At 46.2% G+C, this 27,895-nt stretch overlaps 2 protein-coding genes across 8 annotated transcripts; one reads left to right on the top strand and one right to left on the bottom strand.

The window, feature by feature from the left end:
* The first annotated feature begins 10 nt into the window (after positions 1–10).
* ITGAD (integrin subunit alpha D) lies at positions 11–27,068 on the top strand. Of its 7 annotated transcripts, XM_040464601.1 has the most exons (30): positions 121–240; positions 2,229–2,334; positions 4,943–5,046; positions 5,179–5,249; positions 5,375–5,489; positions 6,842–6,972; positions 7,871–8,016; positions 8,555–8,708; positions 8,805–8,955; positions 9,152–9,225; positions 10,528–10,657; positions 10,776–10,918; positions 11,070–11,210; positions 11,304–11,513; positions 12,215–12,345; positions 12,464–12,621; positions 13,509–13,663; positions 13,922–14,053; positions 14,874–14,947; positions 15,178–15,319; positions 16,821–16,934; positions 17,048–17,127; positions 17,230–17,313; positions 19,609–19,687; positions 19,853–19,960; positions 20,069–20,146; positions 20,350–20,463; positions 20,614–20,715; positions 20,971–21,081; positions 21,554–21,946. In XM_040464601.1, the coding sequence occupies exons 1-30, from the start codon at positions 207–209 to the stop codon at positions 21,665–21,667; spliced, it is 3,486 nt and encodes a 1,161-aa protein (XP_040320535.1). In that variant the 5' UTR covers positions 121–206; the 3' UTR covers positions 21,668–21,946. The 7 variants fall into 7 exon arrangements, 6 of the variants coding, with proteins under 6 accessions (XP_040320539.1, XP_040320540.1, XP_040320537.1 ...); XM_040464602.1 differs by lacking the exons at positions 20,350–20,463; positions 20,614–20,715; positions 20,971–21,081; positions 21,554–21,946 and adding an exon at positions 26,854–27,068 and having other exon boundaries at positions 14–240; positions 20,069–20,135; XM_040464604.1 differs by lacking the exons at positions 10,528–10,657; positions 10,776–10,918; positions 11,070–11,210; positions 11,304–11,513.
* On the bottom strand, positions 22,857–23,570 carry COX6A2 (cytochrome c oxidase subunit 6A2). Its single transcript, XM_040464608.1, has 3 exons — positions 23,435–23,570; positions 23,110–23,246; positions 22,857–22,993 (listed from the first exon to the last, which is right to left on the bottom strand). Exons 1-3 carry the CDS (start codon positions 23,505–23,507, stop codon positions 22,913–22,915), a joined length of 291 nt encoding a protein of 96 aa, XP_040320542.1. The 5' UTR covers positions 23,508–23,570; the 3' UTR covers positions 22,857–22,912.
* Positions 27,069–27,895: the final 827 nt, after the last annotated feature.

Here is a 27,895-nt window from a genome sequence, read left to right on the forward strand (position 1 = left end):
TGGGAGAGTATGGGCGATTTTCTCCAAGGGTGTCTTTGGCCTCCTGTCCCAGCCTCTATTCTATGATTAACCAAAGACTTCCTCACTGTGCCCCTCCTTCTGTCACTTGAAGGCCTGAGTCATTATTTTAATTCTCCCCGAGGACACTGAGCATCCTTCAGTGCTCTATTGCTCAGCTCTTCACTTCTCCTTCGATACCCTGCTCAATGATGGCTTTTGGAATTATGCTCCTCTTAGGTGGTAAGTGGGGCCTCAGAGCTGGAAGAGGTCTGGGCGGGGGCGTCTCTGTCTGATAGGGCATTCTGGGGCTGGTGGTCAACTCATATAGCTCTGTGGAGGAGGTGAGGCAAGGGAGTGTCTTAGTGTCTAGATTCTGGTGTGGAAAGAGGAATGGCCTGGAATCAGGGGAGGGTCATAACCTGAGCAAAGATGAGATAAGATGGACTCATAGGCTAAGTTTGGGTGGAGAATAAGCTACTTCTCCATATTCCCCAAGGCTTCCCCCCACCTTCTGTCAGGCCCCTGGTGTGTGTGTGTGTGTGTGTGTGTGTGTGTGTGGTGGTATGGTTGACAGGAGTCAGCCACAGAGCCCCAGTGGGGAAGGCCATAGAAGTCACTAGGGAGGGGAAACTTTGGATATCTCATCCTTGGTCCTTGGTTTTGATTTCAGGTAGGTTGTTCCACGACTGCCAAGAGAATAGTCCAGAAATTGAACCTGTAACAGGATCACATTTCTGTGTCATTTGAAATCATTTGTGTGTCAGTCAAAAATCAGATTCCACACAAAAATCCAGACTTTCAGCTTCTCTTGAGAAATGGGGAGATCTGGAGCTCTGGATTCTAGACCCTGGTAATGCTTACCTCCTTTAAAAGGGCCACATGCTCTAAGTGCCCATAATTCCCTGGTACTCACACCACCCACTTCACTCACTGATGTCACCCTCTTGGCCTCTGAGACATTTCAGTCTGAGACTTTTGGCATCATCCTACTTGTCTGGTCATAGGTTCTTTTTTCAGACTCAGAAATAGAATCATCCTTTGAGGAGATTTGGGATGTGAAGCTCCCTTGCATGTGGCCATGGTAGGATTATGGCACCTTCAACATCTGGCCTTTTCCCAGAACCCCAAGATTCAGTTGTTTGGACCTTGCCTGTCACATCCTGGCCTAATGCTTTATATTCTTAGAGCTTCCCTACTTTGGGGTTGGAGTTGACTCCTCAATCCAGAGACAGCTGGGAATTCTAGTAGAAATGGAGAAGAAACCTGCTGTCTAGGAGTGAGAGTTGTGGGAAAAGCCCTTGAAATGTAGGGGGCCTTCCACTGAGGTTTTTGAGCTTAGTCACCAGAGAGGAGAATGTGAAGGATCAGGAGAGTGGGTTGGAATCCTGGCTATACCAGGGACTTCCTGTGCAGTTCTGGGTCAGCCAACAAATAGTAATTAGTCACCTGTTAAGGGCCAGGCACTGCCTCAGGCACCAACACAAGATGGTTGCAGTCCTTGTTGTCTTAGAGCCTAGCACCAAGGAAGGGGGTCATGGGAAACACATAAGAATAAATAATTAATCAAAAAATTCTAAGTCTGTTTCCCCATCTGGACCTTAGGGTGGACCATGATGTAATTGTTAATGGTGTCCCTTTCATTCTCAGAAGGTCTCAGTTTAGGATATGAATTGTATTATCATAAGGGACATTCTTTTTTTTTTATTTTTTTTCAACGTTTATTTATTTTTGGGACAGAGAGAGACAGAGCATGAACGGGGGAGGGGCAGAGAGAGAGGGAGACACAGAATCGGAAACAGGCTCCAGGCTCTGAGCCATCAGCCCAGAGCCTGACGCGGGGCTTGAACTCACGGACCGCGAGATCGTGACCTGGCTGAAGTCGGACGCTTAACCGACTGCGCCACCCAGGCGCCCCTCATAAGGGACATTCTTGAGCTAACATACCATGAGGTGACAGGCTCAATTTCAGGTTGTACATGTCCTTTGAAATATCCTTGAGGGGCATTTCTCTGGATTGTTGCCCTTTGTATTGTGGTTTGATTATTGTTGAGGAAGGGAGAGACAGGAGCCACACAGATGGCAAATCAGGAAACAAAAACAACACCCTTCTCCTGGGAAGATGAGCTGGACTGGGGTGGGCATCAAGATCCCAAAAGTCAGGTATCCAGAGGAGATGAGGCTTCTCTGACTGTTCCTCCCACCCTCACTTCCCTCTCCATATTCCTCAGTCATTGCTTCTTATTATGGGTTCAACTTGGATGTGGAGGAGCCCATGGTCTTTCAAGAGGATGGAGTTAGCTTTGGACAGAGTGTGGCCCAGTTTGGCAGATCGAGGTAAGCCCTGCCCACTCTCCCCACCCTCACCCCTTCAGCCTTCAGGCAAATGGATGAACATGGGTTAGGAGGTATCTGGAGGAAGGGCAGCATGGGCAAAGTCTGACACCACTGACACCACTACTACCAACTATTCACGGTCCCAGGAAGGGCCACAAACTCTGGACAAGACACTCTTTCAGGAGGCAGATCTTGAATCTCCTCCAGACAGGTCTCGCTTTGTGGCATGTGACCAGTGTAAGTGACCAGTACAGTTACCCTTGCACTTGTAATAATGTTTTGCAGTCTTCTTCTTGAAATTATTAAGAATTGATCTTAGCATTTGTGTGTGGTCATTAAGATTGATGGGGAAGTGGAGATGTGCTGGAGGCTTAGAGCTTTGGCTCACATGCAGTCTAGCCTTCTGTGGAGTGGTTCTTAGCTTCCTGCTTCCCCACACCTATCCAGTGACCCCTGCTGCCCTCAGCCCCTGGTATGAGTTAGGCAAGGTCAAGGTTGGCTGTGCACAGTTTGCCCAGTCTGTGGGGTTTGCACTGGCCCTGGGAAAATCCCTGTGCCTTGGGGAATTCAACACTAAATAGCAAACAGGTAAAGACAGGACAGGTAAAGAGGAGGTCCATGGGGAGGAAAAAAAAAAGGGAAAAAAACTTTTTTTCTCCCAGAACAAAAGGCCCACATTTTTATTTCACACTGGGACTGTCAATTATGTACCTCACCCTGCTTCCAGAAACTCACATTCTCAGGTCCCAGCAGCAGGGACCCAAGTTGTTAAAGTCCCAATGTGATGCAAGTATAACAGAAATCTGGAGGCATAAGAAGGAAGAGATCAAACCCAGGAGGGAATTCTAGGAAGGCTTCACAGAGGAGGTCAAGTTGGCAATGAGCCTGAGAATACAAGAAGATTTAATTGGCCAAGAAGTAGCATATTGAGGTCACTGAGTTCTAAAAGCACATCCATCCCCCTTCCTCACCCAGCTGGCAGGCTGGGGCATGGAAGAAAATGCCAGATGTCAGAGTTATGGGTGTTTTTTTTGGTTTGTTTGTTTATTTTGAAATATACAGGGCAAAAACTGAAGTGCCCAATCTTGGAAGGTCCAACTCAATAAATTTTTCATATGTGTATACCCAGGTAGCTGCCGCCTGGATCCAGATACAGAACATCCTCAGGTCCACTCTGCTGGATTCCCTTAGGCCTTTTCTGATCACTCAAAATCCAACAAATTCAAAGATAGCCACTGTCCCACTTCCATCACCATCAGTTACACACACACACACACACACACACACACACACACATCTATAAACTATTGATTGACTGCTGTTCACCAGTATTTACAAAAAAGTAAATATATAGACTGGATGACATGCTGATTGCTACAAAGCTATTGTTTTTCCTGTTGTCTGTTGAAACACAACCCAAACACTGAAAAGACCAAGCCTATGAATCAGGAATAGATAGGGTAAAGGAAAACATGTAGATGAAAAGTTTGCTCATCCATTTATGCCAGCAGGTCCCAAACTGCTACATCTCTAACCATCTATTTAGGTTTTCATCAGCAAGTGTTAGACCCACAAGGATCTCAGCTTTCCATAAAGGAATAGCTTTCTAGAAGGAAGATTTAAATGTTAACCTAATGTGGTTTGCCTGGGTAATTAGTTAAAAACACACAAATATTTGTCTAGTTTTCTCATCTGAGTGGAGAGATTGTTGGCAGAGATAACATTTTTTTAAAATTAAAAAATTCTCTCCTCTCAAAAGGTTTTATAAATAAATTTTTGCACTTATGTGACTGTAGATATTGATATGGAGTCTGATGCTTTTGCTTTAAGTTGTCCAACTCAAATTGCTTATGTTATATTTAAATTATCCAATTAATTACAGAATAATCTTTTTGTTTTGATACCTTATGGCTTAAAATTTTTCCATGTAGGGGTGCCTGGCTGACTCAGTCAGCTAAGCATCCGAGTTTGGCTAAGGAGATGATCTCACAGTTTGTGGCTTAGAGCCACACATTCAGCTTTGTGCTGACAGCACGGAACATGCTTGGGATTCTGTCTCCCCTCCCCTCTGCCCCTCCCCAGCTCATTCATGCTCTCTCTCTTTCAAAAATAAATAACCTTTAATTTTTTTCCAGGGTACCTGTTGGATTGAGCACTGGGTGGTGTATGGAAACCAATTTGACAATAAGTTATATTTAATATAAAAAATTCTTTTTTTTCCATGTAACTTGAGGTGATCTATTTCTTGGGTGGCTCAGAATGATGGTACCCCAGAAACAAGATGCACTTACTCATGGCTGGAAAATGTTTTTCTTTTGAATATATTTATTTTTGGTTAATGTTAAAAAACAGCACTCAAACCATTTGTATATATAAATACAAATTTATTTATGTATCCTCACACATACACAAACAAAAAGTCCAGCATAGTCCTTCAGCACATGTGGGTTAAACTGAAGCTCTCCTTTTTGAATAGCCTCATGAGTGGCAAATGCCAAGAGCTTCCCTCTCAAACTCTCACTTCCTTGTTACATGGTGATACTTCCTCACCTGAAGCGCCCTGTGTTCTTACCCCTCATACAACTATATGTCATGCTTGTGCCTCCAGACTCGTGGTGGGAGCCCCCTTGGAGGTGGTGGCGGTCAACCGGACAGGACGGTTGTATGACTGTGCAGCTGCCACTGGCCTATGTCAACCTATATCACTGCACAGTGAGTGACTCCACCTGGGAATTGGGGCCCTCAATCCTCCTGTACAAGAATGTCTCTCCTTGGCCTCTAGTCCTGATTCTCCCCCCAAATGAGGGTGTGCCCATGAGTATGATCATGTGTATCTGCCCTCAGCACCACCAGAGGCCGTGAACATGTCCCTGGGCCTGTCCCTGGCAGCCTCCACCAATCGCTCCTGGCTGCTGGTGAGTTTCTCTGGGTCATAGAAGGGTCACAAGGGCAGGATCAGGGGCCAGAGGAGGCTTGGGCTGGGGGAGAAGAATATGGAGAATTCTGGGGCCCCTTTGCTCACACAGGTCTCTGCCTCTAGGCCTGCGGCCCAACCATGCACAGAGCCTGTGGGGAGAATATGTATGCAGAAGGCTTTTGCTTCCTGTTGGGCTCCCACCTGCAGACCATTCGGACAGTGCCTGCTGCCCTGCCAAGTAGGTCCCTTTAGAGACAGCATTTCTGTTTTATACACATACTGGCACAGAGGAGTGGGCAGAGCCTGAGACTATGGTCTTGGCTTCCTGTGCTCATGGCCTCTTCCCAGAGGCCTCAGTGAGCCCAAGAAGGTCTGGGAACATGGTCTGGCCTCATAAGAAGGGCAGCTTACAACAGGTTCTCTAAGCTGGTCGAGGGGAAAAGGTTCGGATGAGGTAGAAGGGAGCTTCAGAATGCTGGCAACAGGAGGCATGAGGATCTCACAGTTGCCAACAGGTGCAGAGATGCTTCTTGGGCTTTCAGAGGAAAGGTGAAAGGTGGATGGTGAAAATGTGGTGAGGATGATAGATCCAGCGATCCAAGTACGAGGCCATTCCTGATAACTCACTGATGAATTTCTAAGGGGAGCAAATGTTAGGGTCATGGAAAATGTGATGCACAATTTTGTTGCTGATGTCTTCCACAGAGAGTGGTGCCAGGGACACTGAACATCATCTCTCTGAGAGTCATTCTGAATAAGTCTGTCTTCTGTGTCCTTGGGCAAGTGACCTAATTCCCTGGTTTTCATTTCCTCATTGGTTAACTGGGTCTTAATAATTGAGGTGGTTATGAGGATTAAAATATTTAATATAAATATAAAGTGCTTAGGCTTCTGCTTGGCACATAATATGTAATTACCATTATGACTGAAATTCTAGCTAGGACCATGTGTTTGGATTAGGAGGAAGATACAGATAAACTGTCTTCTCTGTGGTATCAGAAGAGATACTGGGCTCCAAGTAAGAGCCAAGGGCACTTAAAGTGCTGACTGAGAGCAATGCTTTGGACCAGAGAAGTCATGATGCCAGGGAAAAATAAAATAGCAGCATAAACAACTCTCAACCAAACTGTGAGAGCAGAATCTACCGTGGGGACAGAGAGAGTGGAGGAAGGGTGTTCAGGACTTTGGGGGGTGCCGTGACCTGCCTTGGATGTCTGTGCAGCCAGGGTAGGGGATGTGGCATTTCAGCACTAGGAAGTAGATTCTTAATCTCTATCGTCTATTTAACCCATCCCTCCACCTACGTCTCTTCTGAAAAGGATCAGTTTGTTGTCTATAGTTGAGAGTCTGTTTCCCTGTTTCTCTCTTTCTCTCTGTCTCTATCTCTCTTTCTTTGTGTTTTTGTTTTCTTTCTTAATATTTGGGCAATGGATTTGGGCCTTTTCTGTGGAGGGTGTTGGAAAATTGGTAGTTATTGGTTCATAGACCAAGAATGACCCGGTAAGTCTGTTGAGCAGGAAGGGTTTCTGGGCCCTGGGAGACAGCTGGGCCCCACACTAGCATCTCTGATTTCTTCCTCCTTCTCTACAGAGTGTCCAAGTCAAGAGATGGACATTGTCTTCCTGATTGATGGCTCTGGAAGTATTGATCAAAGGGACTTTAAGCAGATGAAGAACTTTGTCATAGCTGTGATGGGACAGTTTGAAGGCACCAACACACTGGTGAAGATTGAGTCCCCAAGACCTGGGGAGTGCTGGGCGGGTGGTGGTGGCTGCCTTTGGGAAAGGCCAACCTAGGGGGAGACCTGGCATTGTTGGGGGTGGGCTCAGTGGACCTGTGCCATGATAAGGCTAAGGTCTCAGTGCAGGGCTGATTTGTGCCCTTACCTGAGGAAATTCCCCTGTGGCATTTAATATGTCTTTATATGGCCCAGGAAATATAAGTTTTTTTTACTGTTAAAAAGCATTGAAAGGATTGCAAAAATAGCTTTGCTATGAAATTAGACTGAAGATACCTTGGCCAAATACTTAATGATTTCTTTGTTGTGTTTTCCATGCAACTCATGATTTCTCTTATTTTATTTCTCACTAATTAGTGTACATGTGTGTGTATGAATTCTTGAGAAGTGAGGAAATATAGCCTACAAGTGGATTTTATACGTTATGAAAGTTTTTAAAAATCCTATTTTAGGGGCGCCTGGGTGGCGCAGTCGGTTAAACGTCTGACTTCAGCCAGGTCACGATCTCGCGGTCCGTGAGTTCGAGCCCCGCGTCAGGCTCTGGGCTGATGGCTCAGAGCCTGGAGCCTGTTTCCGATTCTGTGTCTCCCTCTCTCTCTGCCCCTCCCCCGTTCATGCTCTGTCTCTCTCTGTCCCAAAAATAAATAAACGTTGAAAAACAAATTAAAAAAAATCCTATTTTAACAAATATTGCAGTATTGCCAAAGTATGAAAGAAACATTATTTGTTTTTGATTTCTAGTTTTCTTTTTGGGCCAATTTCCCCCTGAGTTTTAGCCTCAAAAAACATGTAAATTGTTTATAAATCCAAAGTTAATCCAAAATTAAAGTTTATTAAAAAATAACTCTTGAGCACCAGGGCATTTTTCTTGGCCTTTGCAGTTCTCACTGATGCAGTACTCCAATGATTTGGAGATCCACTTCACCTTCACCAAATTCCAGAGCAGCTCAAGTCCTCAGAGCCTGGTGGATCCAATTCTCCAATTGAATGGCCTGACGTTTACAGCCACAGGCATCCTGAAAGTGGTGTAAGTTCCCCCTTCTACCTCATGTGGACACATTGCCACACCGCTTCCTCATGCTGGTCTGAACAGCCCTTCTCCAGGACTATGGGAAGCTCTGGGGAAAGGGTCTATAAAGGGAAGTAAGGAGGCTGTAGGGGGAATGTTCCTCCTTGGATCTGTTCCCAGATATAGGATGGGACTCTTCTGCAGTGTTTCTTCTTTGCCTGACCTTGGATTGGCAGGACCCAGATTCCACCTGGAGCAGCCAGATTCCACCTGGAGCAGCTTTGGTTCAGATAATCTGAGTTCTCATTCTGGCTCCCTGCTGGTGACCTGGAAAAATCTGGGAGTTACTGACTTTAAGTCTCAAATAACTGCCAAATGAGGACAACTTACAACTTGGTTGTAAAGATTACATGAGATAATATGCACCTCATGCATGGCATAGTCTGAGGGTACCAGGATTCCCTAGTCTCCCCAGATGACCTTCTAGAGCTGCAAATGATTTCTTTTCAAAATCAGTTTCATCTCAGGAGAGCCAAATCCCTTTCTTCCTTGACAGGAAAGAACTGTTTCATAGTAGGAATGGTGCCCGTGAAAGTGCCAAGAAGATTCTCATTGTCATCACAGATGGGCAGAAATACAAAGACCCCCTGGAATACAGTGATGTCATGCCCCTGGCAGAGAAAGCTGGCATCATTCGCTATGCCATTGGGGTACGTCCTCTTCCTCGTGGCTCTCTCAGACTGAGACTGCATCTCACTCATGCAGAAAGGCTGGTGGGCTCCTCCTCAGCTGCCTCTCTGCCACAGGTGGGAGATGCTTTCCAGGAACCCACTGCCAGGGAGGAGCTGAACACCATTGGCTCAGTGCCCTCTCAGGATCATGTGTTCAAGGTGGACAACTTTGCAGCACTCAGCAGCATCCAGAAGCAGCTGCAGGAGAAGATCTTTGCAGTGGAGGGTAAATACAGGGCGAGCTTGGGTCTTGAAATTCAAAGGTTCCCAACCCGATTGTTCCCTACAGTTCTGAGGGTCCATCCCTATTCACATGTCACCCAAAATTGTGCCCCAGAACCTGAGACCCAGACTCATTCTTCTCCTTCTAAGTCCTTGTGGTCTCATGGTCCCCAGAGCCTAAGTGACCTGTTTTCCCACAGGAACCCAGTCGAGGACAAGTAGCTCCTTCCAGCATGAGATGTCACAAGAAGGCTTCAGTTCAGTGCTCACCATGGTAGGTGGAGCATATGCTTGATAAACAGGTCTCAGGCACCAATCCTGGGCCAGCCCTGTGCTGGGTCCTGGGACCCAGAAGTAAATAAGAAGGAGATCCTGTCCTCAAGGTCACTGTCCGTTTAGAGAGAGACATATAGGCAGTGTATGTAGGTGCTAGGAGCACGGCAGAGAACAGGATAGCCAAGGTTCCTGCTCTCACACAGAGCACATATACAGTGGGAGGAGACAATAAACACAAACAAAAGATCTTCAGATTATGCTCACTGTTAGAAGAGAGCAAGAGAGATGATCAGAGGAGGCCTGAGGAATAACAACTGAGGGTGAATGATGAGAAAGGGATAGGTGTGGGAAAATCTGGGGAGAGATTGCTCCAGGGAGGGGAAAAGGCAAGTGCAAAGGTCCTGAAGCATGAACAAGGTTACTGCACTAGAGAGATAAAAGGGACAGCACAGCTGGAGCAGGTTGAGTGAGGGGCAGCATGGAAGGAGTGGGTGGAGAGATGGGAAAGACCAGATCATGCAGACCAAAGAAATGACAAAATAGCATGACTTATGTGAAAGTAGATGTGTGTTAAAAATATCCAGAGGGATTTTCTTCAAAAGAGTTTTGGGGGTGAGTTGGAGGGACATAGAAATGAATCGAGGTTGGTAATGAATTGATCATTGAACCTGGGTACTTATGAGTTCATTGTGCATTTCTTTCTACTTTTGTATATGTTCTAAATTATCTATAGTCAAAAGTTTAGAAAGGCAATAAGCAAGGTATGCAGAGTAGGAAACACCTATCACTCCCCGAGGGAGCCAAGGAAGACCTCACAGAGAAGGTGGCTTTGAGGATGACTCTTCCCAAGAGAGCAGTTGCATCTCAGAAAGAGAGGAGAGGTGTCCAGGTCAAACACTTGGTGTGTTCAAAGCATAGAGCAACTCCACAGGTTTGTCTGGGGAGGACCTGAGATACCATCCTCAGGGTCTTGGTGACAGGGAGCCATCTTGGGTTGCCAGCTGGGTGATGGCTATATATTTGGTCTGAGGAAACCTAACACTGAGGAGGGTGGAGCAGAGAAGAACACAATAGGAGGCAGAAAGGGCAGTGGGTGAGAAGAGCTGGGACTTACTGGAGCAGCGGCACTGGGGATGGACTGAGAGAGACATTAGGAGTCAGGGATTGAAGCTGCTGGACAGGACTGGGGAAGGAAAAGAGAATTCCAAATAATGAGTGGAGTTGGTAGCAGGCATTGCTTTGGAATAGGCTGCCTTGTTTTGACTCAAAACTGCTTAGCCCTGGAATCCTTTCCTCCCAGGATGGACCAGTTCTGGGGGCTGTGGGGAGCTTCAGCTGGTCTGGAGGTGCCTTCCTATACCCCCAAAATATGAGCCCCACTTTCATCAGTGTGTCTCAAGAGAACGTGGACATGAGGGACTCTTACCTGGGTGAGAAAAAGCTGTGGTTGGGGGCACAGGCGGGAGGAGATGAGCTGCCTGGAAAGGGCAGGAGCTTAAGGGATGGGGAGGAAGATTTTGTGCTGAGGCCTGCCCCCCCCACCCCCAGGTTACTCCACCGAGCTGGCCTTTTGGAAGGGGGTGAAGAGCCTGATCCTGGGGGCTCCCCGCCATCAGCATACTGGGAAGGTTGTCCTCTTCACTCGGGAGTCCGGACAATGGAAGCCAAAGGCTGAAGTTGCAGGGACCCAGGTTGGGTGTAGAGGAATCCAGAGTGGACCACGAGGGTGGCAGGGTGTCCAAGGATGGAGAGGGAGGAGATGAAGGGGTTTGGGGGACCACGGGGTAAGGTTCTGGTGGCAGGGGGCAGGCAGGCAGGGTGACTTCACGCTCTGCCCTCCAGATTGGCTCTTACTTTGGGGCCTCCCTCTGTACTGTGGATGTGGATAGAGATGGTAGCTCTGACCTTGTCCTCATTGGGGCTCCACACTACTACAAGCCGGCGTGGGGGGGCCAGGTGTCCGTGTGCCACTTGCCCCAGGGGGTGAGTGTCTGATGAGACCTGGGCTGGGTGGGGCCTGGGAGTGGGGTGGAGGGGTTGTCTGGGTTGGGGCATGACACTGGTTTTGTTCTGCAGAGGGCTAGGTGGCAGTGTGAGGTCATTCTCTGTGGGGAGCAAGGCCACCCCTGGGGCCGCTTTGGGGCAGCCTTGACAGTGCTGGGGGATGCGAATGGGGACAAACTGACAGACGTCGCCATCGGTGCCCCAGGAGAGCAAGAAAACCGGGGTGCTGTCTACCTATTTCATGGAACCTCAGAACTGGGCATCAGGCCCTCCTACAGCCAGGTGAGGCCCCTCTCTGAAGCCTCTTCCAGTTCCACCTCCTTTCCCATGTCTTAGATGTGCCTGATGGCCCTGTGCCTCTTGTCATGGACCTTAGTAGTAGCTATTCTCCTTTTAGGGGTTTATTGCCATGAATTTCACCAGGCCCAGCTAAGTGCAAATTATCTCTCTTTTGTCCTTTGGCTCCAAACAGACTCCAATCTGTTGTGGGCAGTTTAGTGGGTAAGAGATTGCAGGCCCTGGTCAAATGCCTGGCCAGTCATGTCAGCTGTGTTGCCTTAGGCAGTGAATGATTTAACCTCTGTGAGCCTCAGTTCCCCTCTATGAAACATTAAATGATAAACTCCATAGGCTTCTTGTAAAGATGACTCAATGGAGTACTAAGAACTCTGTTCATCAAATATTTATGAAGGAAGATACACGTGATGAGTAAATTAACCTATTATATTTCTATTGTTATGCTTTAATTTTGTCATTAGCCTGTACCCTCACATGAATTGGACCAAAGGAGCTTGCCTCTCTCTGTCTGAGATCCCTGGGGTCTCACTACACTTGCTTTCCATTCCTACCCCTTCATTTCTCCTTTTCAATTTTTCCATTCAGTTCTACTTTCATTCACTGTATTCTCCTTTCCAAATCTTTATTCTCAAACCTTTCAAATGACCTTCCCTTGACTTCCACTTCTCCTTTCCCTCTTTGGCCAGCGGATTGCAAGCTCCCAGCTCTCTCCCACACTCCAGTATTTCGGACAGTCGCTGAGTGGGGGTCAGGACCTCACCCAGGATGGACTAGTGGACCTGGCTGTGGGGGCCCAGGGACAGGTGCTGCTGCTCAGGTGATAACTCCCCACATCCCACCCTTTCCCTCTGTGTGTCCAGTTCAAAAGCTGCCCCCTCCCTTGTTCTCCTCCCCAAGGTCAGAGTCAGGTCCTCAGCCCCTCTTTGCACCCTCAGGAGTCAGCCAGTGCTGAATGTGGGGGTGACTATGAGATTCATGCCCTCGGAGGTGGCAAAGGCTGTGTACCAGTGCTGGGAAGAGGTGCCCACCACTCTGGAAGCTGGAAATGCCACAGTCTGTCTCACTATCCACAAAATTTCACTGGACCAGTTAGGTGAGTTTCTTCCTAGTGAATCTAGCCCCTTACCCCATAAAGGTTCCCACCCTATCGTCAGGAGAGAATGGGCCCAGGAATCCAAATACCACCTCCACATCCACCCAGCTGCCAGTGTTGGAAACCTGGGTCCCTTTTCTCCCCCTCTCCCCACACCCAGGCCATAGGTTCTATCCCCAGGATACATCTGCCCATTTCTCCCCACTGGCCCCAGCCACCTCCTACCTTTCCTACCTATACTTTGAGCTGTTCCCATGTCTGTTTTTTGCAGCTCCCACCCTATCTCCATAGAGAAACTATAGGGATTGTTCCTAAAATGCAAATCTAGTTTCCTTACTTTCCTGCTTAACACCCTTCAACCACTTTCTTCTTGCATTTAGAGAGACCAAAATCCTTCCCTACAATGTCCTTGCTGACTTTGCTCCTCTCTGCCCTTCCAAACTCACCTCATCCCACTCTCCCTTTTTGTAAATGTGCCATCCTCTCTCTCCCTTCTGGTCTTAGCCACCGTTCTCATGGTCTGGGATTTTCTCTTCCCCATTCTTCACCAACCCCTGCTCATCCTCCAGGTCAGAGATCAGACAAGGCCCACCCAGGGAGGCACCTCTGACGTCCAGCAAGCCCTCCTTGGTACAACTGAGGATCCCACTGTTGAGTTGATCATGGTGTGACATTAAGTCCTACATGCTCATCTCTTTTCCTAGACTGTGAGCTTGGGGCTATATTTCTCTATCTCCTTCCCTACCTATATCCCCAGCACCTGTTACATCTCATGACCCATAGAAAGTGCGCAGCAAATATTTATTGCACGAATAAAAAAAAAAAAAAACATAGAACTTCAGAGGTTCTCTTTGACTTTTCGTCTTCTGTTTCCCATTCTGCTCCAGATGATGTCCAAAGCTCTGTCAGGTATGATCTGGCATTAGACCCAAGCCGCCTGATTTCTCGTGCCATTTTTGATGAGACCAAGAACAGGACTTTGTCTCGAAGAAAAACCCTGGGGCTAGGGGATTACTGTGAAACCATTAAGGTGCTTTTACCAGTAAGTACTTTGGGTTCTGGGAAAGGTGGGGGGAGAAGGAGCCCAAGGATAATCTCTGGCATCTCTGCTGCCTGTCGGGTGAGGTGGAAAGGGTGGGGAGAGTGGGGCCTGAGAGAGGAAAGTTGAGGCCAGAGTACCTGGCTGAACAGCTTGCACAGAATTCTGACTGGACAGCAGGAAATGGATGCAGTTGAGAGGGGCCAGTGGTGGAAAGTAAGGAGAAGGATAGTGGGGCTTTGAAAGCCTATTCTCCCTCAGGACTGTGTGGAGGACGTGTTGAGTCCCATCATCCTACACTTCAACTTCTCCCTGGCTGGGGAGCCCATCCCCTCATCTCAGAACCTTCGCCCTGTGCTGGCTGTGGGCTCACAGGACCTCTTCACTGCTTCTGTGAGTCTTCTGACGAAATCCCAGGGATGTACTGATTTTCACCGTATCTCTGTGTGCTTCAAAACCTATTTTGGTTCCCAACCACATCAAGTCCAAATTGCCTCCACCCAGTTACCAAGGCCCCGCCTAGCTAAGACCCTTACACGTGTCCCAGCTGGTGCCCACTTTATCTCAATATAAACTCTCTGGTTCTCATTTTTCAAATCCTTCCCAACTTTTCTCATTCCTACTTCTGTTCCTTTTTCCATGTGGTATCTCCTACTTGGAAAACATTTCCTTCTCTCCACCCCAAAGATCTTCTCTAGTCCCCAAAGCTCCAGTCTTATCTTCCACTCTTTTGGAAACCACATTCAGCATCTATCACTTCCCTGGCTTCCTATTACTTCATGGTGATACCAACGTTACATGACTGGAATCATAGCAATCTGCATCTACTTTTGTGGGTCCTTTAGAATTGTGGGTTCCATAAGTACAAGAACCATGTCTAATTCACCTGTAGTTTCCAGTTTTTCTAACTCCCTCCCACCCCCTTATTGTTACTTAACAGTGTTGAATAATTGTTCCAATGTGAGTTGGATTTAACTCCTCAACTAAATTCTGTGCCCCTTGAAACCAAAGTTCTTATCATTCTTTTATATTCTAACTGCCCCTTCCCTACTGCCCCACTTCTTGTCAGTGTCTAGCACACTGTTGGGTGCAGAGTGGGTGTTCAGTAATACTCAATGATGAGTATTACTCATTATTAGGAGGAGTGCTCCTAATGAGGGGAATGAAGAAAGGTTGAGACATGGATGGGAAGAGATATTCTGTTTTGCTGCAGCTCCCCTTTGAGAAGAACTGTGGACAAGATCACCTCTGTGAAGGAGACCTGAGTGTCAGTCTCATCTCCTCAGGGTGAGTTCTATCTGCTTTCATTTCTAGACACTTAAGCTTTTGGGTCTCCCATCCTCATAGGATGAGATGTACTTTTGTTTCCCTTTGGCTCTCCTTCTAACAAAGAAATTTTGATCGGAGTGTTCTCAGCCAATAGTTCATGAGTTCCCACAGTCCCACCCCTACCCCCTACCCAATTCCAACTCATTTCCAATGGAGCCTCTTTTTCAGTTTTGTCCTTCCTCCTCCAGCCTGCAGACCCTGGTGGTAGGGAGCTCCTTGGAGCTTAATGTGACAGTGACTCTGTGGAATGAAGGTGAGGATTCCTATGGAACTGTGATCAACTTCTACTATCCAGCAGGGCTGTCCTATCGACGAGTGTTAGGAACTCAGGTAAATGGCTCCCTTGGGCTCCAGTTGCTGGGATCTCTTCCCTGCTCTGGGTTATAGTAGTTTTCTTTTAATTCTTCTCTGGTGAAATATAAACACACACACACACACACACACACACACACACACACACACACACAGAGTTCCAGAGTCAGAGAGGGATGGAGGGAGGGAGGAAGGGAGATAGAGTGAGAAGTGCATAAAGCTTATGTATAATGAATAATATTAATGAAATGTCTATGTAATTAGCATCAGGTCAAGAAATAATACACTGCTGGCACCCCCAGATGTCCTCCCTGTGCCTTTCCTTATAACCTCACTCTCTCCCCGAAGGTAATCACTAAAGTATATTAAGAACTGATGATCACAGTAAGAATCGTGATTGCCATTTCTTAGATAAAACCAGTGAGTTTTTGCCAATATTTGAAATTTATATGAATGGAAACATGTTATATGTTCTCTTGTATATTTATTCATTTCTTCAACATATGTTTGTGAAATTCATCCATGTTGTTCCTTGTGGCTGTAAAACACTTTTATTGCTATTTGGAATCCCTTTGTATGACTGTACCACAACTTATTTACCCATTTCACAATTGATGGTCATTTGAGTTGTTCTCTGATATTGGCCATGACTATTCTTGAGCATGTACCTTGGTACACATATGCATAATATTTGGAAGATGTATGTCAGTTATGGAATTTCTGAATCATTGAGTATGCATATTTTCAATTATAATAAGTAAAGTCAAACCATTTCCACCTATTTGCACTTCCATCACCTGTGGCTTTCCATCCATTCCAACACTTGGCATTGTCAGACTTTAAAATTTTTGTCTACCTGTTGATACCTCCTTGAAGTTTTAATTTACATTTATTTAATGAAGTTGAGCAAATTGTAATCATTTCCTGGTCATTTTGATTTCTTCTTTTAGGAAGTGCTTGTCCAAGTCTTTTCCTTATTCTTCTACTGAGTTGTCCATAGTTTTCTAGTTGTTAAGAGCTCTTTAATATTCTTGTTACTAATACTTTTCCAGTTATATGTATTAAGTATATTTTACAGTCCTGTTCCCAGTCTTTTCAGTCTCTGTATAGTGTCTCTTGATGAGCCAAATGTCTTAATTTGATTGTGGTTGAATTTTATCAAATATTTTCCTTTGTCTTTTTTTTTTTTTTAATGTGTGGATCTTGCCTGAAATGCTTCCCTACTCCAAGGTTATGAAGATAATCCCCTGTATTATCTTTTAAAAGCTTTATAATTGTGCCTTTTCACATTAGGAATTTTTATCTAGCTGGAATATTTTAATGTATGGAGTGAGGTAGGGATCCAATGTGTTTTGCTCTTTTGTTTGTTTTATTTTGTTTTGAACAGGCCGATTTTCCTAAGACCATTTTTTGAAAAGTCTGTCCTTTTCCCTACTGTTCTGCAATGCCCCACTGTTATATATCTAGCCCACATATGCACATGGGTAACATATTCGAATTTCTTTTCCTCCTCTGGAAGCAACCACACCAGCGCCCACTGCGACTGGAATGTGAGGCAGCGCCCACAGGGAATGAGAGCCTGAGGAGCAGCAACTGTAGCATCAACCATCCCATCTTCCATGAGGGCACTAAGGTGAATGCTTCCCCCCAAATCCTCATCACTCTGCTCCTTTGTCCTTACCCATTTTCTTCCCTCACTCCCCCATGACTTTCCTTATCCCCATTCTTTCATTCTTTTCCTCTCAGGGCACCTTCCTAATCACATTTGATGTCTCCTACAAGGCCACCCTAGGAGACAAGTTGTTTCTGAGGGCCAATGTAAGCAGGTGAGTCCAGGTGTATCCCTCACTCTTCCATCTCATGCCCCAGTCAGAGATTTCTCTCTTGGATTCCTTCCCAACTGGGCTCCCCCACCCCTCTCTCTCCAGTGAGAATAATAAGCCTACATCCAGCAAGACCACCTTCCAGCTGGAGCTCCCTGTGAAATATGCTGTCTACATGGTGATCAGCAGGTATTTAATACCTGCCCTCCCTTGACCTCTGACCTTCCTCTAAGCCTAGTACCTCCCATGGTTGCCCAGCCTGCTCTTGAAAGGATGGGTATCTAAACTATCCCCTCTGATTCCTCACATGGAAATACTTGTGACCAGCCGTACATTTATCTCTAATACCATCTACCATACAGTTCTTGCTTCTTCTCTGATGAATTGGCCTACTATTTGGATGCACATTTGCCACCATTGTGCACTCCTCTCTCTTTCTCTAAGATGGAAGCTTCCTTTAACATGAAGCCAATTCTGGTTTTGGTGCTAGATATGAATGTGCAGAGGTGAAACTAACTAGGTTAAGATTGAGGCTTTTTTTAGCACTCTGAAGTGGGGAATATGGTTTGTCACCACACAGAGGAAATAAAAGGTCAGGTTTTCACCAAACCAGAAGGAGAGCAGAGGTGTGAGAAACTGCTGGGAAAGTCTCTAAGAGGCCAAGGCTGCAGCAGGCCACAGGAGAGGCAAGTGCAGGGCTGTTGCTCTCAGTTTTCAAGGTGGGTGGAGGAGCAGGGGCAGGTCAGGCTGGAAGCAGAGCAAAGAGCCCTGAATACCTCACCAAACTCCAGAGGTTTAGTGAGTTGGTCAGAAGCTTATAATATTGCCACGGGACAGAGTTTGCTACTGTTGCTGCTGCTGCTGCTGCTGCTGCTGCTGACACATGAAATTTTAGGGGAACTGGGTTGGGGGTGCTGATCAAACAGTGTGTCATTGCCCTTCCAAACTCCGTGTCCTAATTTCCCCTTCTAACCATGGGAGAACAGTGAAACTTGTAATTTAAGAGCTTCCAGTTATATATACTTATGATATGACAGGCATTTTAAATGTACTTGACACGTATCTACATTCCTTTAATCCTTCGAATAACTCTATGACATAGTTATTGTTAACCACCCTTTTTTAGCAACAAAGAAATCAAGAGGTTAAATAACTTGCCCCTGTCAGTCAGCTGGGAAGTGATAGCACCACGAATCACTCCGATGGTCTGGCTCCAGAGCTTGTGCTCATGCCCATATACTATTGTGCCTCTCCAAGGATTGGGGAAACTGAGTGATTTACTCAAATTTGAAAAGAGAGTTAGAACTGAAGTTTTAAGGTGAAAAAACTGAAGCACAGAGAGAAACATTTGGGATCAGGAGCATAGAGGAGGGCAAACACACTGAGGGAAAAAATAAATTCTAACATTTATGTCATTGCTGCAAACTGCCTCACAACTCTATTACAGGCACTATTATTAGCATCCTCATTCTAAAGAGGAAGAAACTACAGGGCTCCAGAGAGGTTTAGTAGCTTGCCTTAAATTAGTTGGGTAGGAAGTGGTAGACTGAAATGTGAACCCAGATGGCTTGGCTCCAAAACCTGTGTTCTTAATCATCAAACTGACAGTCACATCTGTGGGAAAACTGGGGGGGGGGGGGGGCGTGGAGTTTCTGTATGGCTGGCCTGGCTTCTGTACACTAGCTGCTGGTGAAATGTGCAGGTCCCGTTGCTTGTTTGCTTGATTCCACTGAGACCTTAGATGATAACTCTGGAAAGACAGGGATTATGGCTTGTTAACTGTTGTATCTCCAGAGTCAAGCACACAGCCAGTCACAGGGTAAATGTTTACTGAAGAAGGCCATGGATGCATGGATAGATGGATGGAAACCCACCTGCAGCCTGGGACATTTATGTCCGCTCCAGGGTCTTGTGTTCATGCACCATCCTTTTTCACATTTACTTAGCTGCCCCAGGATAGCCACATTTATTTTATTCTTTCCATCTGGAGGGGCTTGCACTGCATTTTTTCCTGAGTGATCCAACCAAGATTCCCTTGAGTCCCCTTAGGCTTTTTTGTTCTGGCAGTGGCCTCTGCAAGCATTACCTAAGGCCAACCACGTACCTACTAGAGGAGAAAGCCATGTGAATGCCTTCTTCTCGTGGGAAAGTGTTTAAATGTTATAATAAGTAATGTTTAAGTTGGGCCTTTAAGTGACATTTTCCAGAAGGGGAGTGGTAATTACATTCCAAGCAAAAGAAAGAACTTGAACAAAGTTATGGGAACTTGAAAGAGCCAGGGTATCAGAGGGCAACCTAGCAGTTCTGGGTGACTGGGGCAAAAGTCATGGGAGAAGGGCTGAAGCTGAGTCTGCAGAGGCATGTGGGGACTGTAATTATATCTCTGGGCATTCTTCTGGGCCCACAGAGCCTTTGGAAGACGACTGGGGCAAAAGTGAGGATGGCTCCATAGCTGTTTCTCACCAACAAGCCCTCTCTCTCCAGGCAGGAAGAATCTACCAAGTACTTCAACTTTTCAACTTCTGGTGAGAAGAGCAAGAAAGAAGCTGAGCATCGTTATCGTGTGAGAAGCCAGGGAGCGTCCATATATCTTCCCTCCCATGGTGCTGCTAATGTTTGGAGCTTGTGGAAAAGAGACAGGCAGTGTACCTGAGGGCTAGATCCAGGAAAGGAGTAGGATTGGGGATGCTCTAGGACCACAATAACGTTGTGTCTCAATTTTCTGCAGGTGAATAACCTGAGTCAGCGAGATCTGGCCATCAGCATTCATTTCTGGGTTCCTGTCCTGCTGAATGGTGTGGCTGTGTGGGATGTGGCTGTTGTGGCCCCTTCACAGGTGCCTGCTTGCCTTTCCTAATGCTCCGGAGTCTGACCCCACAGTGCCCCACACCGTCTTACCAGTGAAATGTTGGTCATTTTGTGGCTATTTTCTCTCTCTCACTAGAGTCTCCCCTGTGTGTCAGAGAGGGAACCTCCCCAGCATCCTGAATTCTTGACCCAGATTCCAGGGAGTGTTGTACTGGTGAGAAAGACCCTGGATTCGCATTGCAGGACCAGCTGCATATTGGGGTATATAGGGAAATGCACTTGCTGGGTTGCAGATGTATACATATGTCCTATAATTGTTCATCTGTTCTCGACCCCAAGCCTGACAGAGTTTATTTTCTGCTGTCGTTCTTGCCTAAATCAAGACCCTCCTCAACTTCATTCCTCTCCTGTCCCTAGAACTGCTCCATTGCTGATTGCCTGAGGTTCCGCTGTGACCTGCCCTCCTTTGGCATCCAGGAGGAAGTTGAATTCATCCTGAAGGGCAACCTCAGCTTTGACTGGGTCAGCCAGGTGTGTAGGTCCAACAGGAGAGCCCCCCCTTCCCCCCAGGATTCAGGTGCCACCAGATGACGTCTGTGTCCATCCTCCAGCCAGGACATTTCTTGAACTCTGTGCCTTTCCCAGTGCTAGTTCCTCATCTGTGCCCCCTCTGTTTTGTAGACATTGCAGAAGAAGGTATTGATTGTAAGTGTGGCTGAAATCACGTTCAACAGGTCCATGTATTCCCAGCTTCCAGGACAAGAGGCATTCTTGAGAGCTCAGGTAGTGACTGTGTGGTAGGCAGTGGCCAGGCTGGTAAGAGGGCTCCTAATGCAAAATCTGTGGTGCCTTGTGGGAGACTCACAGGCCTGCAGGGAGGAAGGATGAAGGTCTCTCAGCAGGAGGGTTGTCCCTACGCCCATGAGTTTTTCTGTATGTCACCCCTTGGAGTAAAGGAGGGGAGAGAGCTAAAGGTTGGGAAACCTGGAAAGAGTCTGGGACAGCAAAAAGTCTGATGCTTTCTAATTCCCAAATTAGATGGAGATCATGCTAGATAAGCATGAGGTGTATGATCCCATTCCCCTTGTTGTGGGCAGCTCTTTGGGAGGACTGCTGCTGCTGGCTCTCATCACAGCCATCCTCTACAAGGTGAGTGTTTTAATCCCACTCTCAACACCAGCAGCATACAACCCAAGCCCTCTCAGAGACAGGATGGTATAGTGTAAAGAACTCAGACAATGGAGTCAGGCCAGCCTGTGTGTGCATTTTGGCTCTGCCTTGCTCACTCTTTAATGTCAAGCAATTTGCTCTACTTCTCTGAACTTGTTTTCTCATTTTTGAAATGATAAATATGCCTATATCTACAAAGTAGCTGAAGTGAGACAGAAACGAGGACAGGGTATGTGTGTAGGCCTGCCTATGAATCTATGCTGTTTTACTATAGCTTATATGCATAACCATTGTGCTTGGCACACAGTAGATAATACACAATAGCTGTTGTTCACATAAGTGTTCTGGCACAGAAATGCAAGCAAACTTCTCTTCTCTTTCAGCCTCTTCCTACTCCCAACTTTCTTCCTTGCCCTCTTACCCAGCTTTTCTGATTTACTTCCCCTCACAGCTTGGCTTCTTCAAACGTCAGTACAAAGAAATGCTGGATAACAAACCTGAAGACACTGCCACATTCAGTGGGGAAGATGTCCACTTTGAGGCCTCAAATTTGCCTTTGTCCTAATAATTCACTTTTCTGTTTGTATCTACCCCTATTGGCTGGGCTTGACTTTGCCTACAAATCTATTTCCATGGGAATAACTTCTGTATAGATATGGACTGGACTGAGCAACTTACCAGGTGCTAAGTCACTTTCTCAAGGTATTTGAAAGGTTTTTATATTTTAACATATTTGTCAGAGTTCTTCAGTGATGACTCACTTTTTACAAAAGCAAGCATTATGCCAGCATAAATTTTCATATATAAGAATTGCCATATTAAATAAAGATGTTTATAAAACATTCTTCTTTAATCAAAGAGCTTTAATTTAGGGACCTGAGTACTATTCTAGGAAGAGTTGAGGGACCCTGCTTGTGGGCCTAGAAAACATTCACTCACTTTTTCAGGTGATTGAGGCCTGAGATAATCTTTTTTTTAATGGCACTATATATGTAGCATCAGGGGAGTAGTCAAAGGAAGAACTCAATGTGTCTGTTTCTCATGGGTTTCAGCACAGGCTTCAGGCTCTTTGGTAATGTGAAGTGAGCAGACTGTCCTAAGAGGTGAGTGAAATGCCCTGAACTTGTTTGAACCGATCTCTCCCTTGAATGAGATCCCCAGAGGCTAGGAGAGCCAAGCTTCCAGAAAGGAGCATATGATTTCCCAAACTAATACAGAAGACTCATTAAGGGTGGTCATAGAGAATAGCTAAAATATTCCAAATCCAAAACTAGGTCATGAAGACTCACAGATAGGGCTGTAGTTCCTCTGTTTGAAATCAGGGTTGTTTCCAAAAACCAGAATTCACAAAAGCTGTGAATAAATGTCAAGAGACAAGTGGTACTTCAGAGTCTGCAGCCCTGAGTTTCCAGGGACCTCTGAGGAGGGCCCTTATTTAAGTCATATAATATCTGAGAATCTCATTTCCTCGTCTGGAGAAGGGGAACCAAAATTATATCTTGTTCCCAGAGTTACTGTGAGGTTAGTGTTATGTGAAAGACCTTTACAGGCTATAGCCCTAATTATCAATAGGTGAGAGAAAGGGAGGATGGAGATCTCCTACCTAGTCATCAAGGATGTTCCCTGGAGCACCTCCCAAATCATGGCCTTGGGAAGAGCATGTAGACCACAGACTGCATTGTGCGCATGCACCCAGTGGAACTCCTTGGAGGCCCCTCCAGCCCCTATCCTGGTCCCCAGAGAGCCTGCGGACACACAGTTTTCACACCTTTATTGGGGCTGGGGGCATCCACTGGGGCCTCAGGGCCATTCACTGTTCATAGCCGGTGGGCAGAGGGTTGACACGGGGGTTGTGGAAAAGAGTATGGTTGCCGTCTCCCCAGGAGTAGGGCTGTGAATAGAGGAGAGCAGATTGTCAGCGAGGTCCCGGCCAGGGGGTCCCCCAGCACCCCTTGCCCGTCTGAACCATGCTCCCGCTCTGGGGGCCAAGGCTTCAAGCCAGCATACCTTGGTGCGGATACGGAGGTGGTGGTATGGGATGAACTTGGGGCGTTCACGATGGCCCGCGTGGAGCCAGGAGTTAAGGGTGCAGAGGGCCACACTCGGGAGCGCCAGCACGAAGGTCAGGAGGCGCCAAGTGCTGGCTACAGCAGGGTGGGGGGAAGGCAGAGATGAGAGAGAGGTGGGGAAGGGAGGGCCTCTGAAGGTTAGAGTTAAAGGGTGGGGGGGGGGAGGCGGAGGGGGGGTCGGTCCTCAGAACCGCGGAAGGCCAGACAGGTGGGAGAGGGGTACAGGTATGTAAGCCACAGGGTCAGGCAGCAGCCCTACTCACCTCCTGCCCCTCCATGGTCTCCCTTTGCTGTACTTGCCAAGCCCCGACTCAGGGACCTCAGAGGCAGAGCCATTGTGGTGAGAGAAGCTGGAAACAGTGAACTGCCCTTTCACTCTCCTTCACCACGGCCTAGATTCCACTCCCTTCTTTTTGGGCCAATCACCTGTTGAGTCTGTAACATGGGTGGCTATTTTTAGGGGGTTTCTATATTTAAAATGAGGCCTTTACTGGCCTGAGGTCCTTCTCTCTAGACATCTGCCATTTGGTGCTTCTTATTTTGATAAGGGGACATTTAAAAACAATATGCCGTTCTTTTTACAGTTGCAGGGAACTATTTCCTTCAATATTCTATTCCCAGTGGGTGTCACACAGCAGGTTTTTAGTATTGTAGATTGAATAAAGTGACCTTTTGAATCTCAGTTTTTTAATCTGTAAAATGTATAAGAATTTATACCTTAAATGAAGTTTATGAAGTTTAATCAAAGTAACATAGGAATATGCCAGCATAGAGTCTAGCACATAACAGTAGCTCAGTATATGCATTAGTCACAATATTTTACAAAGAATAGAACTCACTCTAACTGGTTTTTAAAAGATAAGCAATTGGGGCGCCTGGGTGGTGCAGTCGGTTGAGCGTCCGACTTCAGCCAGGTCACGATCTCACGGTCTGTGAGTTTGAGCCCCGCGTCGGGCTCTGGGCTGATGGCTCAGAGCCTGGAGCCTGTTTCCGATTCTGTGTCTCCCTCTCTCTCTGCCCCTCCCCTATTCATGCTCTGTCTCTCTCTGTCCCAAAAATAAATAAACGTTGAAAAAAAAATTTAAAAAAAATAAAAATAAAAGATAAGCAATTGAGAATCTTAGGTAGCTCACAGTACCTCTGGTATGGCCAGAAAGGCCAACAATCTGTGCAGCTAAAAATAAACCATTCTGTGGGCCAGCTGCAGTGAGACACCACCATAATTTGCACTGCTATACTCCAGATGCCAAAAACTTCACCCATGCTTCCCTGGAAAAACAGATTCTTCCACCCTCACACCCTCTGGAAAGTGGATTTTTCATGAATTTTGCATCCTTGGGTTGGTGTCTTCTCAATCAGAGAAATCATGTGGACCCCAGTTGACAATAGGTCATTGCCTGTACCCTAGCTTCAAGAAAGGCTTGGAAATTGAGTTTGCATTCTGCCTTAAGGAGACAGGAATTATATCTTGAAGAAAATCCCCAAATACAGGAAGAGTATTCAAAAGATACTGGGTGCAGTGCCTGGGTGGCTCAGTTGGTTAAGCGTCCGACTTCAGCTTAGGTCATGATCTTGCAGTTTGTGAGTTTGAGCCCTCACTGGGTTCTGTGTTGACAGCTCAGAGCCTGGAGCCTGCTTCAGATTCTTTGTTTCACGCTCTCTGCCCTTCCCCCACTTGTGCTCTGTCTCTCTGTGTCTCTCAAAAATAAATAAAAACATTTAAAAAATTAAGAAAAAGGTAGCCACAGACTTGACAAGTATCTACTGCTAAGTATGTTATTTCAAGCTGAAAAATCTGATTACATGGAGGAAAAAGAAAGCCTGGGTAGACCTGTGTAAGCCCTGTATCAAAGCAGGTCATTAGAAATATACAAGACAGCGGAGTTGATTTCTGCCTGGCTCACTGTTCTGTCCTCAGCACTAGCACAGAACCTGGCATGAAGTAGTTGTTCTAAAAATATGTATTTATTGAATGCTCGAATGATGTTACATTGGTTAACCCTATAGAAATGCCTTTGCCAAAGTACAATCCTACAGGATATCTCCAGCTTGGATCAGGACTGATGTGATGGACCTAATATGAATGTAATATATAAAAGAAAACATGATTTTTTTGTATCTAATCTGAATTACAAAAGAAAAATGAGGAAGGTACATTTTTACGAAGGGGATCCATACTTGTTCCTCCTGTTGGTTTGAAACTGAACACTAGCTTCTACTTAACTTTCTGAGGCTTTTTTTTTCTAAGTAACCTTGTTGAACATTCAAATGGTATATAGTGTTTCTAAATTGTTCCTGAGCCCTCACTGAGCTATAATGGAATTCTTTCTATGACTGCTTTTTCCCACTTGGACTTTGGAATTGCTACTGAGAAGATGGGCCTTATTCCATTTCAGGTTGTTTGGCATTTCCCTCCACATACAGTCTCCTCAGCTTATGATTATGGCTTCTAGAGAAAGCATATGACCAGGGGTACTTTTACTTGAAAACATTCTACATCCTTCTCCCTCCACTCAGAGCTTTGTTGGTCACTGCCTAACAATTGCCTGAGTGCTCCCATCCCTTTGTCTCAGCTTGGAAATTTCCAGGAAGAGTTTTCTTGCTGGTACTTGGTGAATGCCCCTAGAGATGCTACCATTCTCTGCTACTGTCACGCTCATGTGATGCACCTATCCAGTACTCAGTTTTCTATTTAGGTAGTCTGTGCTTTCCTAGATTGATCGGTGTAGAGGCAATGTAGAGCAGGTCCTTCAGTCTTTGTACCCACCATTTTTTCATAAGGTCTCTCTCACACAGTCAATTAATTGGGCTGCTTCCAAAGCTTCTAGTTTCTAGAGGCTTAGATTTTTCTTTGCTTTAGGTGGAGGGGAGAACTTTCCAGTTGTTAAGTAAACCCCAGTGGGCAGCATCCCCAGCCCTTTCCAGACATTCTTCAGCTATTGCTGGTGAAGAGTGTGGAGAGACGATTCCATGCCAGTTTCTCTTGTACCTCTTTCCTAGGATGCTACATATCATCACCATATTCTCCAAAGCAAAGATCAACATCTGATCTACTAAATACAAATTTTGGGTGGCCATACATACCCAAAATACAAATTTTGGGTCCCAGGTTGGGACCAACCTGGCAGAGAAGTAGGGGGATCTGTACTTCCCACATCTCTCAAACAAAGAAGGGCTGAAGTCAAAGGACTTTGAACCCCAAGAGACTATGAGGAAAGAGACTGAGTCTAACAAGAAGACACCAGAACAACCTGATGGGCTATAGGTGGGTGATTGCAAACTGGGGAAGATAAAATGGGCTGCATAGGCATGGAGAGGAGAGATCCCCTTCTGCAGAGAGACAAAGGGAAGAGAAAGAGCAGCTGGGGAAGAATAAGACTGTATCTGGACAAGAGAAAAACCTTGGACCAGGATGGAGAGGGATCCCATCTCTAACTGCAGGGCTTTCTTTAGACTGGGGCTGGCTGCCCTGTTCATGCACCTTGGGAGAAGGGGAGCTACCCCCCGTTTCACTGGTAGGTCAGGGCACAGTCTGCAGGAGAAAGTGGTCCTCCCTGAAGTGCTGCAGCACAGGACAAAACCAGCCTGGACCACATATCGGTCAGTATAGAGAGGCACTTCCCCAGTGCCAGGGTGCATGGAGTGGGGGTTTAAATCCCAGCCAAGCACCAGGCCATGGGAGTCGGCAGAGCGAGACAAACCATCTCATCTGCACCTGTGGCACAGTGAGGACAGCTCAAATGGAGTGATTTGGGACACTGGGTCCGTGGAAAAGACAATGGGGGAGGTCGCCATTTTTCTCCCCACCACCACCATCAAGGCAGGCCTCAGGGATTGGTCCTTGGGGCTCACAGTGGAGGCAGGACCTGCTTACACCAAACCATGCCCCTCCTGGCTGGGTAACTGCATGTCTACTGGAGCTGGATAGATGCTGAGGAACCAGACAGCTCCCTCCTCCAGACCAGTGCTGCTGCATTGCCTGGGTTAATTCTACGAAATTCTTGTTATTTAGATATATTCTTCCTTCCTTTTCTCCTTATCTCTTCTCTCCTCTAGGTTAGTTACTCTGGTTTTTTGTTTGTTTAAACAGACATATTTAATCCATTCTCTTGATACATGTTCTACACCTCCTTCTTTACATTCCTTTCTCTTTCTCTGTAATAATCAAGCCATGTAGTTTCTCTATGGGGATAATTTTATCTTCATTTCTTTTTCCTCTCATGTCCTTCTTTATTTTCCTTTCTCTCTCTCTCTGGATTAAGCCATTTAGTCTCTCTGCCTGGTCAATGTTTATTTTTTCTTTTTCCCTGCCCCTGTCATTTCTCTCTTTGTATGTGCTCTTCCATCAGCACTGCCTCCACCATGTTCTTTACTTGAAGCTGGTGTGTCTGGTTTTTTGACTTTTGGATTTTTGTTTTGTTTGTTTGTTTGTTTTATTTGTATTTTTGTGTGTTCTTTTCCTGTTTGTTTGTTTTCCTTTCCAGGGCTTTTTCAAAGAACAAATCAAAGCATACATGGTGGAGGGTCCAAAACATCACTGGGAGTAGGGAAATAAAATAACCAAAGTCACAACAGCAGAGAGCAAGTAAAACTCTCCAAAAAACACCTTCTGAAGGGCCAGGCCCTGGACAGCATATGAACCCTCTTTAACATAGCTGTGCTCGCAGATGCAAAGCACATAACAAGCTTTTAAAACTCATAAGGGACAGAAAAGCCAAAGAGAT

Source organism: Herpailurus yagouaroundi, unplaced genomic scaffold (genome assembly GCF_014898765.1).
Source record: "Herpailurus yagouaroundi ecotype Mexico unplaced genomic scaffold, PumYag 485, whole genome shotgun sequence".
NCBI lineage: Eukaryota > Metazoa > Chordata > Mammalia > Carnivora > Felidae > Herpailurus > Herpailurus yagouaroundi.